Raw genomic sequence first — 18,772 nt, 5'->3', positions numbered from 1 at the left:
GACAATTTCTTCACTAAGCTCTCAGTGATATATTTTAATGGTGCTTGGAACAAAGTGGAACTGCCTGTAGAATAGCCGAGGAAACTATTCCCTACAAAAAGTAAAGGCAAGGACGTGAATCTCAAAAGCAAGTTGATGGTCCTCAACTCTTGTTTCATTTCTCTTGCCCTGTTCCTGCTCTTGAAGAATGGAAAAGACAATACTAAACTCTAACACCTAAATACTGTCCAACTTTGTTTGTATCCCTTGTAATACTTCCATAATATCTACAACATTGCTCTTGTTACTCTTAAACAAACTGCAAATTTTCCTCTGACTTCCCACTGAGATGTTGGTTCTGCTTTTTTGTTTTCCTTTCTGTAGGTTTAGAATTTTGATTTTTCTGTTTATAGTTTTGTTTCTGTCTCAAACTGTATTTAATGATTCTTCCTTTATCTTGTTTTCAGTTGGTCCCTCTCCTCCTTCCAATTTATCCTTTTTTCAGGCAATTCTCATATGTTTTGTCAGTACATAGCTAAGTTGAATGTCTTGCTTTCTTGTCTGCAGATACACAAGATGCATTCTTTCTTAGATTATATCATGGGAGGCTGCCAAATACAGTTTACAGTAAGTGTCTTACTTCTCTAACTTGTTTTGAAGAAAAGGAATCCCCTTAGATACCAATACATTACTTTCAGAGAAATGATTCTTACTTGCCATTCCTTGGTAAATTATTAAGTTATTCTTGCAAAATGTATTGAGCCTTCCTTTCCAGAATGAGTCCTTTGTAAAAGCAAGTTGTTTCCCTTGAAACAGTGCCATACTGAAAGTATCACACACAGAGATCCAGCCAAGGACTTTTCTCTGCCAGCCTGGGGTAAATGCTGGTGTTTCATATTTCGGCTAGAGCTACCAAGTAAGATGGCACTACAGGGGGACACAGTTCTAATTTAGAGTGTACTCACAAGCTATTCAGTTCAAGGAACAGGGTGTGAAAAGATTTGCAGGGCTTTTCTTATATAGAAATACAGCTTTTTGTATTTCCATTTAATAGAAACATTTAATAATGTGTGGGTTTGATCTTTTTTTGTATCATGTATTTAAAAATTTATATACTTAATATAATATGATATATCAGTTTCTCCCATAGCATAGGAATACGGATTGTGGCTCAGTTCCAATCTGGTTTATGTGATTTCTAATTTATGCCTGTTAAAGGCCTAAAATCTAATGCAGAAAGGTAATATTCTTCTTCTGGAGATATTTTCTTTTCCTATAGCATCCTGCCTTATTTCTGTTCCCACATATAAAGTAGCAGACATTGGATGCTGCTGACATGTTCCATTTCACATTTTCCATCTTCCCCAAAAGATTTGATAACAAAAGAAAGATTTTTTTAATATTACCCAAAAGTTCTAGGAGCAGCTACAGACAGTTGTGGATTGCCTTCTTGTGTACAGATCAGCTTTTTGAAGTGTTAAACATGGACTATGCCCATACTCATTACAAACTCATTGGATAACACCCAGAAATGAGGACTCTGTTTTGGTTTTGAAGGAAATACCTTTTGCAGTGGACAAAGATCTTCATAATTGTCTTTTTTCATGTAAAGCATACTGTGTAATTACTTCTATGCCTTACCTTGCTACTTCTTTTTTACCCCCACATACCAGCAATGCACAATTCTCCTTCAAGTCTGAAACTTGGCAGTCACTGGAAACCCCTTTAATTTATCTTTTCTGACATTTCCTCCCTAAAATATGCCTGGAAGAATTTTGTTACCAAATGTATTCAAGTTGGCTATCAGAAAGACATTAATGCCTTCATGTTATATTTGAAAGCCTTTTCTAATAAGGGAATGTGGTTAGGCACGTGCAAAGATAAGTTAATATGTATTTCCCACAACTCCAGCTCAAGAACTCTGCCACCATTAGAAAGTATCTAGGGATTTACATATTAAGTTACAGCTTTTCAAGCTCTGATTCTTCATAACTGTTTTCCAATGGGAGTGCAAGTTCTTAGAGCAAAGAAGGGTTATGGCAATTTGCTTGCCTTTTGTTTACTTGTCAGGGTTTCCTACTAGTAGGCTGTGAAACACAAGTTTGAAAGTGGTAGGGCAATTGGGTTAAAGTGGGTAATGGCTTCTACTGTGTTTTAATGTAGTTCATTTTACTAAAATTAAACAAAAAATGGGTTACAGAAAACTTCAGTAAGCTCATTTTCAAGGGTGGGCAATGAGGACATAAAGGAAATGGAAGATTTGTTACACTGTCAGCCACAGAGATCCCTGCATTACTGTTGTCCTTAATGGTGAATCCACAGTATTGTGTAAGCTCATCACTATCAATTTTCAACATGCAAGGACCCAGGGTAAGCCATTGTGATATCTCTGTACCTATGGCTCTCTGCATACAGAACCCAGTGGCTCTACTCAACATCATCACAAAATGGTTCTCCACATGTTTTCCTCCACTCTTCTTCCAGCAGTCCTCAGCACAGACTGGTTGTGAGATGTACTGTTGTGTTCCAAAATTAATTCTTCAGTGGTCACTGAAACAAAAGGATGCAGCCTGCTGGGGAGATATTCCATTCTCTCTTGCTTTCTGCATGCATCATATAATCTCCTCTTCACATAGTCCTAATCTGATTAATTCAGACCACTGTATCAGAGCAGGCCTATTTCTTGGACTTTCCCAGATTTCCATTTTTTCTAACTTTAGTGGTTTTGGGATTGTTTGAAACTCTCCTGATACATGTATTGTTGTTGTCATTGTCCTAATATTAATGACGTTTTTGTTGAGCTCCTGCTGTGTACAGGCAGTATGATACAACTGTGATTTGAAAGGGCACTTGCTGAGGGAGGGAAACTGGGATGCTAGGCACACGTTTGATAACAAAAAGCTGTAGTGTGATGTACCTGCTAATTTAAGGCACTAATGGAAGCCTTGGTAACATCATGCTGTGTGTTCTTTGTATCTTCATTGTAGAAACATGGTTTGTAGTTAGAAAGAATGTCTTGGAAAAATGAAAGTAAACTTTTCCTTCACTTAACAACCAGTTATTAAGAAGCTTTCATCTATAAAGATCAATAGTACTGATTCCAGCCCTCTATTTTTATGCCCAGCTTATTGCCAAACACTGTATCTCTTATCAGATTGTGTACCCTGCTGCAGAAGAAGTGTTCAGAGGTTGGCAGTGCAAATGGGTCTGTAGTCAGAAGACATTTTCATCACTTCAGGATGTACAGCAGAAAGGATGTGTAACATGCATAAAAGGAGCTGTAATAGAAAGATATATTGGACAGATACTCTCTCAGGCAGGTCACGGTGTTGGGCAGCCTGATTTGTTGCTGACAGATATAGCAGGAGGTCCCAGCTCTGTAGGATGTTTTGAGTGTAGTGAAAATCACCCTTTTACAAGTGTGAGGATAAAAAAAGAAGCTAGTACTGAGTGTAGTTATTGCTCTGTTATGCTCTTATTTAGCTGAGGGAAGATGACACTGGACACTGGATGACACTTCGACACTGGAACTGATACATTTAAAGATAAGCTGATAAAATCAAATGCACGTATGATAAGAAAGATTCCTACTTTGCTGCCCAAAAGATAAGCACAATTGTGATATTAACATAACTTTTGTCATGTATTAATTTATTTTTACAAATCCTTATCCAATGTATTTGCACAAGACCTTGGTTCTGCTGGGTAATGCTAAAGGAGCAGAGCTCTGCGTTGTTATTTTGGAATCGTGGCAATTTACAGTGGTCATCTTTTTTGTAAGTCCTCCCTGTAGAAGTCAAGCAGAGATTTGGATCAAATTCAAGAAGCATGCTGCATCCAAGTACAAATATTCATAAATTCTTCATCATAGGAAATTAGGATATTTTTTCACTTTTCAGCAGACCTCTACTGCAAGGACCATTTCCAAAAGGAAGCTTGTTTCAGGAAGTTGGTTTTTTTTTTTGCTTTCCCAAACACTAGCCACAGGCTTTTTTCCAAGCTCATGAAACTCACTGCTTATTCTTACTCCATATTCTTGATTTAATTTCCAAAGCAGTTAGCCATAAAGGGAGACTTGTCCAGATCTGTCTGAGGTGTCACTAAAGTCTTGTTAATGTGTCTTAGTGCTTTGGGATTGTCAGTAAAAACACCCACTTTAAACAATTTTACAGGAATCCCCTTTGCTTCCCTATCATACAGTGGCATTTTTGTGCCTTCTGTAATCAAATTTATGTTGAATTACTATCAGAGAAAATATACTTATTTTTAAGAAAATATGCATACATTGAATAAGATTTTTTTTACAAATAACTTTCCCAAAACTAAGCTAGTCCATACAAGCATCCATGGATTTCTCTTGGCTTTCACAAGCCTCTAGTGTTGCTTTCTTTCTCAGTTTAATATGTGCAGTGTTTCCTCAGTTATGTGCCCTCACAAGTGAAGTCATGAGAGGTTCTCAGTTGATTTATTCAAGTTAAATCCAGATATCATTTTTGGAAAAAGATCTATGTAGACAACAAACTCAGTGCTTCAGTGCCTGAACTGTGAGTAGGAAGCAGAGGTGAAAGATTACTCTTACTTGCAAGCCAAAAAGCTCATCTCTCTCCTGACTGAATGTGGTGAGATGCCAGAGGTTCATGCATGATCAAGGCAAAGAAGGAATTTCCAAGCCTACTAGGGGTTAGTTTCTTCAGCTAAGATAGAGATGAAAAATCACAGTGGAGGAAAGCCATGTTGGGTTGACCTAGTATGATACTTCTCTTTAAATTTTTAGCAACAAAAATAAGTTTCAGAAGGGCTGTGTATATTTTTTTTTAAGGAAGCATGAAAATGTCATGTTTCATTTTCATTTTGAAGCTGCATAAATAGTGTTCCCTGTGCCAAGCAGAGGCTGCAGCTGGGGAAGCTGAACATTTGCAAAAACAAGCTGTGCCTTCAGAGTTCTTTTTGCAGCCTTTAGCAAGACCCTTTCTTACCTTTCAGCTACTCTGTAAAACTGAAATCTGAACTTGCTGCATTTGTCTATTGAATATTCAGGTGTAGTGGGTTTTTTAGAGAAATGGGTTATTGGACACATGGATGTTTTATAAATGGCTTTGTTCCCTCTGTAAGACCCTTGGGATTCTTGTTCCTTCTTTTAGAAATTCCTATAAAGCAGCATTCATCAGAGGATTTTCTGATCCATAAGAAAGGAAGATGCATGCCAGAGCCTACCTTCAGTGAGAAATATAAAGAGTATTTTAGAAGGGAGAAATTAATTTTAAGATGATTCATTAATACTTGCTTTTTTTCATTGCTACCCACAATCTTCTCTAAGGTCTTTCAAAAACAACAACAAAAAATCTTCACAGGATTCAAGCTTTATTTTTTACCCTGCAGCTCATGTTTAAGCTTGCTATCAATTGTGAAATTGGGAGGGTTAATTTTTAATGCTTAGATGTTTTGAAGAGAAAAAATACCAGACAAGCAATATCTACTACTACAGCCACAGTAACAATTAAAATAGCTAAGAAATGTCCCTAATTGGAATTCTACTATATAGTTTTAGTAGGACTTGTAACTCTCTACAGACTTTTTTACTGCAAAGCTTTTATGTCCTGAATGTTACCTGAGCTGGAATAATTTAATTAAATATGAGAACCTGGAGATAGTTAATTTGATTCATTTGTATTAGAACATAATTTTCCCCATAGAATAGCAATGCAGGTAATTTTTTACCTAATTATGCCATTTTAGTTTTATTACCTCTTATTTTATAAACTGTCATTTGCTTTATATATATATTTACCAGTACAATCCTAATTCCAATTTGATTAAGTACGCTGTAAAATGACCCTTGCTGTGAGGCCGCTGTCTCTTTGCTGCAGCAGATTATTTCTGGTAAAGATATATAGTTGATGTAGGTGTGTTTATGCTCAGAAGAGCTCTGCAGCACATTGACTTCTCTTCTTTTCCAGGTAGCTATAGATTTCACTGCATCGAATGGCGACCCCAGGAACAGCTGCTCGCTGCACTACATCCACCCCTATCAGCCCAATGAGTACCTGAAAGCTTTGGTGGCTGTTGGGGAGATTTGCCAAGACTATGACAGGTAAATAACCACGCTGGATTACAGAGTTGTCTTTAGAAAGTGTTTTCACAGTGTGAAATTAATGACTGCCTGTGGCTGGCTACAGAGGCTCCCTGTTTAGGCACTTATGAAGAATGACAGAAAGATTAGTCTACCTTAACCTGCTTTTGAGAGTGACACTGGGTTTAGATTAGTTTCATGATAAAGAAAGTCACAATTCTTGGCTGATTTGTGTGTTCAGTTTTCGGTCTGTAGACCATGTTAAAATTACATGTTAGAGTGGATTTTTCATGTGTTCAAGATTAACAACTTGGAGCCAGTTTTGCAGATACTGGCAGCTTCCTTTCTGATACACTTGGGAGTGTGTGCCCTAGTCTACTGAAAAGTATTCCTGAGACATTGACTTTGAAACTGAATTTTTAGTTGCCTAAACTGCTTATTGATGATGTCTATTTTTTGAAGTAAGCCCATGGTCTTTTTCAGTGTTCTCCTGGCCTGTCAAACACTGCACTCTCCTCTAAAATAAATGTTGAAAGGTAGTGTGTGTACACAACATGCCTTTAAATAAATAAACCAATGCAAGTAATTGGACCAAATATGCTTTGATTACATTATGTACTTCTGTTGCTTCCAAATAGGCTGCCTGCTTCTATTATATTAATTGCCCATTATTAATTTAATTACCAAATGCATTTCCTTTAAAAATTCTTTCTTTGGTGGTGAGACACAGTATCTTACACAGCTGTTCTTTCTAATATTTGCACATATGATAGATATCTACCCACCACTTTCCCATATGTAAATACCAGATCTCAAGAAAACAGTGGTATTCCCATTGAAATTTGAGTTAAACTTTCTGTATAAATTGTGGAGTGACTTCAGGTTTGCATGGTTTGGTGACTTATGGTTTGCATGTTACATGTTGCATATACCAACTAGCCTGCTCAGAGGCACTTCCATTTGCATGGTAATGAAATGTCTTCTCAAAGAATGACAAAAGTACTGTTCTGAAATTAGTTTTGTAAGAATGTGATGGTCAGATTTAGTCAGAGAGTCTGAGAAGATTAATATTTTATTGTAAGTGAGCTGAGAAATCCCCAGTGATTATGCAGTAATTTTATAATTACTAGCAATAACTCTGAACATTAATAAACTTCAAAAAATAGGGAAGGAAGTAAAACGGGCTGGTTTATGCACACAGAATTTTTGATTTTAACATTTAAGTTGTTTTTTTTTTTAGAAAATTAAGTAATTAAGTGGCACAGTCCCTTCTATATGGAAATATTAACTCCAAATCAGGATTTTTTTCTCAATAAATATATTTCAATCAGTATCAAAAAAATAGCCAGTAATTTTGTAGATGAAATCATCAGCATCATTCTGTTCCATTGTGCTGCAGAAAATGCCTATTGATGTTAATCAGCACAACTGAGGGTCTATGAGCTATGAACTAGGACTGAACAAAAGCCAGTTGTTTTCCCATGAAGATGTCACCTTTTGGGCATGAGTTTGATCTGTGCATGTTCTCAAGCTGTAACACTATGAATACATTCCCATGGACAAGTGATTCAACATGGTCAGTGCTTTCTGATCAAAATGTCAAGTGAGGACTTTTCCTTATACTTGCATATTTTGAATCCAGTAAATTGGAAAAGAAAATCTAAAATTTTTCAAAAGAAGGAAAGAAATTAGGAGGGGCAAGCCTTCACACAACATGACCTACAGGTTCTGTATAGGCCTTTTTTATGTTGAATTGCAGCCTTTGTATATCTGAGCAAATATAATCTACAAAGCAAATCTTCTATATATACACTTAAAAAAAATACAAATTCAGTTAAAATCTGAAACGTGGCACACATCCATAACTGCTCCAGTGAGTCCAGTTGTGCTTCAGATAATGGAGCAGGACATCTGTTTCCAGATTAAGACAAGCCAGAGGTAGAAAGAAATAGACTTACTAAACCTAAGCAACCTAAGGGCTGTTTAGAGCCAGAGTGTCATCATTTGTTTTGGGACATATATTTATTAAGATTAGAATATGAGATCACACAATAGTAGGCTCTTACATGAAGTTTTATAATTTGTATGCATCAATCATCTCAAATAGGCAGAACTGGCTGATTTCAGTCCAAACCAAGAAAAATAGAGTGATTTTACCTTGGTCTCAGGATTAATGTATTTGCATCAATTGAAATAATAGATGAGTAAAGTAAAATCTGTTGTTTGCAATACTTTTTGCATTTCAATAGTAGAACTGTAGAATTCTAAGTACTTTTGCTACTTATATAACCAGACTGGTTTTTTTAATTGTCAAAAAACCCCTGTATGGTTATTAATTAAAATACTTCCTTCATTAGAAACATTCAAATTTATTTGTGTTTTGGGGGGGGATTGGATTGGCAAGTAATAACATAGAGAGACTACACTCAAAATGCAAAATTTTATTCTATAAACTCTAGCTAGTTTGATCAATCAAGCCAAATCTCATAATCTAGGTTTCTGTACACATCAGCCTAACAGGATGCATCTGTAAGCAATTAATGCTCCAAATCAATTGTTGCCTCACATCTCTAGGTACAGCGGAATAAACCCTGCTCATCCAAGAGCATTTTTATCCATATGGTTCAGAGATTCCTGAAACAGTTAAATGAGTAGCACCGTTTTGCATAGTTAAGCATGAAAGAATAAGAGTTGTTCTTTTATCAGCAATATTCAGAGTATGAGAGAGACACTGATTATTATCCTGATTGTAGAATTGCTGCAGTCCTGTAGGAATAGCCCAATCTGATAATGATAAGGGAAATGGAAGAGCTATTCACCTGCACAAAATACTTAATAATTTATCTATATGGTAGCATTGTTTTAGGCTATAAAAACGTTTTTCATAGATAGAGTGTGCAGGTGATATAACCAGTGGCTAAGCAACAGCAGCAATGGATCATAAAGAAACGAGAAATATTCATTAGTTTAAAGGAATTAGGTTCTAAAATGCAGTTAGAAATACTGGGAAGGGGAAAACACATTAAAAACTTGAAAATAAGCAGACAGCTTCGTGGAGAAGAATTTATTTTAAGAAAAATGACTCATGAATGTTTAAAAACAATCTAACAAATAATAAGCGAGAAATATGTATTTCTGGTAATATTTTCAGATGCTTTCTTTTATATTATTAATTACATAACTGGTACAATTTTACCTTGAAAGTGTGCAAGTCCAGTCGCCCCTTTTTAGCACAGAGAAACAGGGGAAAATGAGGAAAAATCATTGGGCACTAAAACACTTAATATTAAAAGATCTGCTTCTGTATCTTTTCATGTTTATTGTTTTACCTCAGTAATTTCTGTGGTGACTTCTCTGTATCAGAAGTCAAATAAAATGGTTTTTGGTGACCAGCAATACCAGCCGAGCCAGTATTCTAAAAAATCAGTTGCTCACTACTATAAATATCTATATTCCCTCTACATGGGTTGCACAATGAGTTAGCAAGTTTACTTAAGGCAGATAGGGTAAATCAAACTCTCTGTGCTGGCTTAGGTCTTCTAAGCTTCAACAGCTCTGACTGAACAAAGGTTTTGGCCACCCATTTGTTTTGGAGCCTGGTGGAGACCCCTTCAAGAGAATGCTGTTTTCAAAGTGTAGGTGTCGTTGCTGGTTGAATACCCAGATATGAGGAAAGACAAACTCATTCAACAATAGAAATAAAGGATCTGTGACTAAAATCTTATAAAAGCCATGAAGCTCTCTTAAGTTATATAATAATTTTGAATGTATCTTGTTCAGCTCTTCCCCAGAGCTTTTCAATTTGTATCATAAAACTGCGCCCTGCTTGGCATGGAACAAGAGCACCATTTTGGAAGCCATAGAAGCTTATGGCTAAACTGGGGAATCAGGGAACATTTGCTTTCCCCTTTTGTCCCAGCATAAAGTCTGGCCATGTCTTGACTGCAAGGACCTGAACTACCTCTTTGTATATAAAACTAGAGTTCTACTCATGTGTTCATTAATATATAGATATGCATATAACCTAGAGCTATTAAATATATTTATGTATGTACAATATTTAGTGTTAATACAGAGCCATTCAGTAAAAAACAATTGATTTCTCTTTTGTGCTGTTTACATCTTCCCTCTGTGCAGAACAAAGCCATAAGCCACAATAACAGTGCTCACAGTTTATTAAAATAGCTGGTGCTTTGATCTTAATGATTTGTTTTACCGGTGCTGGAATGCAAGCAAGTAGCCGTGAGTGTAGCTCATCTTTCATTCTGCAGTGATTACTGTTTCTATCAAAGGAAAAATGGGCTGGAATGGGACTGTAAATAGCTTGTTTGCAAGGATAAATGTTTTCCTTGTACACAATGCTAAAGGCTGAAATACTTCCTAAATGATCTTACATTATTGCAGGTTTTAATGATGCTATTGTGGCTGAAGCCCATGGAAGGTCTTGCAAATCTGCTCCTCACTTTTAAGTCTGATTTCTGCAGTTAGTAGTTTTTCTTTTGCTTGTGCTTATTTAGAATCTCATTAAATTACATTAAATATTTATCTTTGCATTAAAACTTCTGTTCGGAATCAGCAAGACACTAGAGCTTATTATCTAATCCCATTGAATTCAGTCTGACTCAAGCAAATCCTGAGGTATTATGCAAAGTATAGATGGCACTAAAATGGAATTAAGAGTTTTACTGAATTTGAACTTAATATTAATTGCCTCACACACAAATGTCCACTTCCTCCCATTTACCTGGCAGATTTTTTTGATTTTGTTTTCTGCACTGAGTTTTATGTTTGTGTATATATTCAGATTCTTCATTGGGTTAATAAAAAGCATTCACAAAAAAGTAGGAGAATTGGCTTTTGTGTAGTCAAATCAAAACTCATTAATTGAAAAAGACAAGATTAGATCTACTTTATCAAATGCTTTTACTACATTATCAAATGCAAAAGCATTTACTGCATTGGATATTTGTGGAACTTCCTATTCTTGATGGGCCATCCCCTTTCTTATATAGGCACTCAGTGCATGATTCCATGTATTTGACCACATAGTTTTGTAAAATCTTGTCAAATTTATCTTTGTTTCATTGAAAATCTGTTTCAAAATAGTCTTAGTTCTTAATTATTTTAAATCTCTGTTAATTCATTAACTTTTAAAGGTACTGCAGATTTTTCTTCAGTTTCAAGAGCCTTTGAAACATGTGGAAGATAAACTCTCTTTCCTGACACTAATGTTTTCTTTTCATTTAGGCAAATAGTCTCCTTAACTCTAAATCCTCAAGTAGCTCCTTGAAAGTGACATTCACACTGAGATTGTATGTTAACAAATAAACTGCTTGTGTAAAACATACTTGACTAGCAACCTCCCCAAAGGCCACTAATGAGCAAAGAGCATATTATTCCTGCAAAGGGCAGAAATTATTTATGTGTAGAGCTCTACAAAATACTTCAGAATGAAAATTTAGAAGCCAGGCCACATTCCACAAAAGACACGAAACTCCTGAAGTCGGTCTGAGTTGCATCATTGCCTTCTGCAAACAATGAATTGCAGCAGTTGCTGACTAAATGCAAAAATTGATCTCTATGGTTTCTTTTTCATATATCAGGCCTGAACAAGAATGTTCACTATGATTGAAAACTGTATATAAGCCCTTCCTTCTCTGTAAACTACACTTCAAATTTTAGAAGGTAAAAAAAGGAAAGGAGAATAAAAAGGACTGGGGATCCCAGCCCAGCATGTTGCTTTTGGTGTAGATCTAAGAAGTGGAAAAAAATATAAGCCTGAAGAGTTCCAGCTGTCCCAGAAATATTTTTCCTGAGGTACCAGCAGAGGGCAGTTGGAGAGGAGAAAGAGAACAAGCAATTTGTAACACGGTACATATTATGGAAATCATATATAAATCAATGCAATTAGTCCCAAATACAAATATCAGTCCATACTTAAATACTGTGGTTTCAATTATGGCTTTAAGAGGAGAGAGATCCCAGAGTTTGCACCTTTCTTTAGTAATCAGAAGCTTATCTCCAAGAACCACTTAACAGTTCACTTCATCCTAAAGCTCTGTCTGGGTTTGTGGATGAAAACTCAGAAAGCTACCTCGACTGGAAGGATCTGTCTTAAATACCTTGAAGTAATTTTTCCAGACACAAAGAGAAAAACAGAAACTTGCTTTGATTGTGATAGTAGTACAATAGTAGTTCATTAAAAGTGAGGCAAAAGAATGATGCCTAGAATTACTGGCACTATATCTGACATTAAATATTTAATGAACTTCCTACACAGAGCTGTAGATGTTCAAATTTTATCTACTCATGCAGATCAATAAATAAAAATATGCTTAATTATTAAGCATCTCTCTTTATCACTTTAATTACAGAAACAACCTTTCTGGAGGCTGTTTAGCAAAAAAGCTGATTAGCATATCTTAACAAGTTTAAAAATCTTCAGGGAAAAGATATGCATCATTTTATTTAGTGCTTTAATAGGACCAAATTTGCATAGACATAAAACAAAAGAATCGAGAAACAATAACCTATACAGAAAAACTTGTAGCTTATGTTTGTCAACAAGCTGAAGTGTGGGTAAACATGTTTGAAGTGTTTGGATAACCCAGGTCTCAAACTGCACTGGCAAAAAGGAATCACTAATTTCTTCCATTTTCAAACTAAAATGTTAAATCCTTGAATTTAACAGCTGAGGACCTAGACTGGCACCATTACATCATGAATACAAACATATATTCAGTATTTGACCTCGCAGAACCTGTCATTTGTAGACTGCTGCCATGTAAGGATTCCCACATCACCAAGGGATTTCCACAATCACCACATTTTATCCCAAGAATCAGTACAGGAGAATTAGTCTCATACACCAATTGTGTTGGGAAGATGACTTCGTAATGGCTTCTTCTGCAAACGTACATTCATGCAGACGTGTGTGGGTGTGTGCATATATTTAAACACACACACACATTTATACACATCTATCTATGCGAGCTCTTATCTGGGCAGACCCTGTCAATTCTTACAGGTCTGCCTTTTCCATTGCCAAGTGTTCATCTTTCTGTCTTCTTTGTGCCTTTTCTCCCAGGAATTTAGTTCTTATGCCAGTGCACCAGTCAAACCAGTTACAAACAGTCCCTCCCAAGTTTCTTTTCTTAAGAAACAGCTTAGCTTCAGCTTTCTCCAAATGCTTTTCAGACCTCTGCTGCATTCTGTCAGCTAGTAGAAACCTGAAAATCTGAACCTTCTACGTGGCTTTTCTGTGCAGTCTGTACTATTTCTCAGCTCATCTTAAAACCTCTTCTGAAAGCATTGGTCAGTGCAGTACTTGACACTTTCTGCAACTGTGTAAACCAGTACTGTAGGGATTTCGCTGTCAAAAGTCCTTTCTGAAGAAAACTATGTGACATGTAAATCCCTGCAAAAATTGCATTCCACCTACTGCTGTAGAAACTAGACATCTGTGTAAACAATAAGTAAATACATATAATTAAAGGAGCAATTTCTGTTGTCATTTTCACTGATGCCATTTAATACTTACCTAGTGCACCTTTAGTCAATGCAATCATTTCCACAAATTCAAAAGTGTTACTTTCCTCATTGTTAAGGATATAACTAGTTTAGTCATCGACTCCATTATAGTGGGGCATAGCTGAGAATATTCACATTTGGAAACCAATCTGTGGGGTAAATGCACACCATGCCTGAGTTGACCTTGACAGGTTTATGTGTCCAATTGCTCTCAGCTAAAGCTAGACAATTCTTGTGAATTAAGTTGAATTTATTATCTTTGTATCACCTCCAAATTACTGTGAAATTGACCTTGATCAGAGACCCCAAATTATCAGATGAACAGAAGATAGTAGCTCATTTCCTCCTGCATATTCAGTGATGCCTAGCTGAATGTGTATAGGCACCTGTACACTTCAATTATGGTATTGCTCTAACTTATTTTGTTGCTGTTCTTCATTTTGACTTAATTTCATTACAATTTTGGTAAAATTACATAATTTCATCACTTTAAGTCATTGTATCATTTCTATAAAGGTTTTATCCTGCTCATTTGATGAGAAGTTCCTCTCCTAGCATCTCTCTGTATATATATGTATATGCATATGCCAATGCAGTCCTGTTAGCCCCTCTTCCCAGCACACCCTTTATGGACAGATATTTTCTGATGTAAAATTATTGCAAAGCAAGAGCTTTTATCAACCCTTTTCAATGTAATTTTTAAAAAAGGACAGAATTATGTGCATATGTGGTGGCAAATCTTTTGTTCTTGTGGTTGCCTAGTGCAGTACTCACTGAAAGCCACACTTGTGGTTCAGGAGGGCAGGGCCCCATCACTGTTCAGTCTGTGGTTCTTCACAACCTGTACCTTACCTGATGGAATTCAGCCTCCTGCCTGCAGTGTCGCCTTCAAGACATGTCAGATTTTAAACATCTGAGATTACAGTTTGTGTGAGAATTACCTTTTCAGTGATGGTACAGTTTTCTATACATAATCCCACAGATAAACCAAATCACTATATATAGAGTTAGTGTTTTGGAAGGTTTAGAGACATATGCCAATCCCTTAAAATACTGTTTTAAAAGACAGTCTGAAAACTGCCTAGTTTGAGAAGTAAAAGACAACTCATTGTAGCCTCTTGCAGCATCTCCTTTCCTAGTTTATTCCCAGATGTAGAGCCTCATTTCTTTTTCAAGATGCATTTTACCGAATTGGGTCATTCATGTAGGCATAAATCAGGTCATTGCAATTTATTTGTTATCTTGCAGGGAAGCTTGACATTTTGTCTCACCTTCCTGAGTATGTTATTTTATTAGTCTATCCTTCTAGCAAGTGATAGATCTTGCTGCCATTTCCTTTTGTTTAACCTACTCCTCCTGAAAGCTTTAGTGACTTTTTTTTCTGTGTGTATTCCCCAGCCTAGGAATTTCTGAGTTTACTTGATAATTTTTACCTTGCAGAGCTTCTCTTGCAGTTCTTTTAATGTTAACAAGGGGAAGTTTAAATCCATTGTACCTGGATTTGGCTTTGTTAGTTATTTAAGGAGTTGATGCCTTTTGGTGGTTAGCTTCAGGGAATTTGTATTCCCCTGCTTCATTAACTATTTCTCCCTCAGGTGAGACAGGCGTTGCTTCATATTTTTGAAACACAATTCCATGACAGCATGTATTTCTCAGTATTCAGCAAATTCCAGCTCCCCTAAGGTGCCTGAGACTTATAATTAAAGATAATGAGTGAATTTTAATGTCAGGATTTTGCACCCAATGATGTAGCATCTCTGTGACAGCCCAGACAATGCTGTACTGTTGCAGTGATTTACCATTTATTTGCATGTTCCCAGACCTCTTTTGTGACCAAGATGTATGATAATCATCCTTGCTACTCCACTGGAAATCACTGTGCATTATGGACTGAACACCAAGCTGTGTTAGGCACAGAATAAGCTTGATGCAACACACAGTAACCTGGCCAAAACCAGGCATGTGGTTGTATCAAACCAGACATAACTACACTGTGAAAATGTGGTGACAGAGGAGCAATCCCTTAGGGAAGAATCCAGGTCAGTGGGTGAAAACACTGCTACTGCCAAACTCCTGGGGTCTTTCTGAATCTGACTGGGGCAAGCTGAGAGCTGGACTACAGCCTGGCTCTGCATCCTGGAGGAGCACAGGTGCAAGACTGCAAGTGGTGAAATGGATGGAATCAACTGAAATGGTTTTATTTAGCCCTATTTGATCATAGAATCCTGGAATGGCTTGGGTTGCAAGGGACATTAAGGATCATCGAGTTCCAATCCCCATGCCAGATCATGTCCTTTATTTGATCAGCTCTGCTTGCAAAGTGGGAGCCGAGAATGTTTAAATATTTCAAATGATTTCTGTATTTTCTCTGGAACTACTGTTAATCCCTGTAAGCTGTTATGATTCAGAATTTACTGGCATCAAGCCCTTGTCAGATAAGTACTAAATAATATACTCAGAAACATGATTCATTCATATGCTTTAGAAAAGAAACAATTCAGCTCATAGTCTTCCTGTTCACTCCCTGAACATGAAAGATTACAATTTTAATTGAGTTTAGAGATAGCTTTATTTTGTTTGTGGTGTTTCTGTTTTCTCTTCTATCTTTTCCTTTACCTTTTCTGAGCTTTTCTCCTCCTTCCTCTTTCTATGCCCTTTTCCCCTCCTTCTTTCTCCCCTCACATTCACACCTTTTTCAATTACATGTGTAACACACCTCCCTTTTTAGTTTTGTCAATTTGAAATTTCTTACTAAAAGAGGAAAATTATCTGATTTCATAATGAAAAAAGTATGTCAAGCAGAGAGGATCCACAGTTTATTCTTTTAAGACTGGAATTGAAAATGAAAAGCATAATAATTGATTTTTCTGCCTCCAGTACTTTTAAAATATCTCCCTGGTAGTTCTGATCTGACCTAAGACCAAAATTACAAGTGACAGCTTAATATCCAGGGATTCTAGTCTGGCATTCTCCTTGCAAGCTGTAAATTTCAGATTCTCAGGTATATTACATCCCCATATTTAGCAAGGTCGAATAAGGAAAAGATTGGAATACTTGAAAAGCAAAAGTCTAAAATCCCACCATGTTTGTACCGCCTAGCTAGATTTTGAGAACAGTGAAATTGGAAAGCATCCAGTTTATGCTTTTAATTTTTTATTTGTCTCCACTAAAAGTGAGCTCTTACTGTTTTTCACTCCTCACTGTGTTATTTCCTTCCCCCCATTCACTGCATCATTAGTACTGTGTGTGCTACTGTGTTGCTCTAGCATAAAGTGAGCAGTTTTTCATGCTGATGAAGTAAAGTAGCATCCATACAAATGCTGCATTGAATTTAGGAGAATTAACTTAAGGACAGCTATAGCTACAGCTACATACCAAGGGGCTTTAATGGGAGCCAATAAAATCAGTCCCGAACAAGTTGTGTAAGTGGCTAGCTAGGAGTTAAACTTTCCAAATTAATAAATTCAGAATTAATACAGAATGACATCGGCCTTTTTTCTCCATGCAATTAAGAACCCAGATTCCAAATTTAAATCTTTAAAAACAGCTGATTTTCAGACAGCATAGTCCTGACAACATTTTTGAATACAGGTATTGCTGCTGAATAGCTCAAGCGTTGTCTGTCCTGAGGCTTCTGTGGAGGCTGCAAAATGTCTTTAACATCTGACTAATTAATTTTACCTACCTCCATCTCATTAATAGGAATAGCAAATCCTTTGCAGAATAAATGTAATACCCTGGTTTCAATCAAACTCCATGTCAGAAGGCACCAGTGGTTAATGAGACAGGATTTTGAAATGTCCTTTATTTTGTCTCTTTATAATAGGCATATTTCTTTCCTTCCAGTAGCACTAGGCTTCCTAGTTAAATAGAAAACAGGATCATTATCTGTATCACTTCTACCAATTTACAAAACTGTAGTATTACCTCTATTCATCTCTTTTCCTGTAGGTGCAGTACAGCTCACTGATATCTCTCTTCTCTTTGCCCCTGTTAGTGTTTTGATTTGTCATTGCTCTTGCTCTGCTTCCAGTAGATAGCTTGAAAGATAGGTATTTAAAACTGAGCAATGTCCCAAAAGGACAATATGGGATATTTTCAGATATTATTTTATTCTATGTGTTATAATCTCTGCTATGAGGTTACTGACAAACTTTTTTTTCTAACTGGTTGTATTTCTCTTCAGAAGACTGCAGTCTTGGAGCCCTGACAATTAATTTCTGTGTACATTAATTTACATTGATCAATATGAACACTGAACCTGAACCCTCTTCCTGATTTTTCTTTCAGGATATAACATAGATCTGCTCAGTCTTGGGTATCTTTCAGTAATATATGCATGTTTGACTGAAAAAGTATCAGAAGTCATATACATCTATGTTTGCATGACGACTCATGGTCCTTAAATAACCGGGTATAAAATTCAGAGTCTGATGCTTTTGCTTTTTTTATCTTCATGTCAAGTACTTCAGCTTTTTGAAAGTTATGCCACATTTAAATTTTCAAGGGAACCTATGCAAAACAAAGAAAATATAAAAGGTGAAGTAGATGTGACAGAGTAATTTTGTAAACATTCTGCCAAGTCACAGTCCTCTTTTTTTCACTCGATTCTGTAAGTTTCATGTTCTATAGAACCAGCTTCTTTTTTCCAATTGCACGTTTCTCTCCCATCCTTTCCCTTTATTAATCTGCCTTCAGCAGGACTGTGCAGGCAGTTTCCTTTTATGTGCCAAGGACACTCTGGCCATCTTTAGACAAGTCAAAGGTTCTGATGGTTAACTGAGGCCAATAACATGACACTGCCCATGTTCAGCTTTCTTCCTCCCAGCACAAACTGGTGATGCCCAAACTGCATTCGGGAGCAGTGTCAGTCACAGCTGGACCTGATGCCTTGTGACCTAGAACAGACGCTGGACAGAGTTAAAGAATAAAGTAGGTATTTATTAAAAGGCCTCAATGGATACACCTTGGGCAGTAGAAGAACCCAGTGAGGGCTACACCCAAGATGAACCCAAAATGGTCACAAAATGGTCAACAGGTCACGAGGTCTCTCACTTTCATAAATTCTGGTCCATTTGCATATTGGAGTTAATTGTATCCAGTTATAGCTTTAGATTATGAAGTCCCATCCTTCTTGTTTTTCTCTCTTCATTCCACTGTTGTTTATGCTCTTGGATTGAGATTTGGATTCGT

General features: G+C 36.5%; 1 protein-coding gene across 2 annotated transcripts in view; it reads left to right on the top strand.

Moving 5' to 3' along the window:
* The window catches only part of CPNE4 (copine 4), a 226,568-nt gene that overhangs the window by 181,495 nt on the left and 26,301 nt on the right, over window positions 1-18,772 (top strand). For both annotated transcript variants that reach the window (XM_021531234.4, XM_031503894.3), the window contains 2 exons: window positions 547-606; window positions 5,937-6,070. In XM_021531234.4, coding sequence (XP_021386909.1) covers window positions 547-606; window positions 5,937-6,070 — 194 coding nt within the window. The remainder of the gene's footprint in view (window positions 1-546; window positions 607-5,936; window positions 6,071-18,772) is intronic.

Source organism: Lonchura striata, chromosome 2, assembly GCF_050655825.1.
Source record: "Lonchura striata isolate lonStrDom1 chromosome 2, ASM5065582v1, whole genome shotgun sequence".
NCBI classification, from domain to species: Eukaryota; Metazoa; Chordata; class Aves; order Passeriformes; family Estrildidae; genus Lonchura; species Lonchura striata.
Note: the sequence above shows the minus strand (reverse complement) of the source record. Positions and strands in the feature narration are given on the sequence as shown.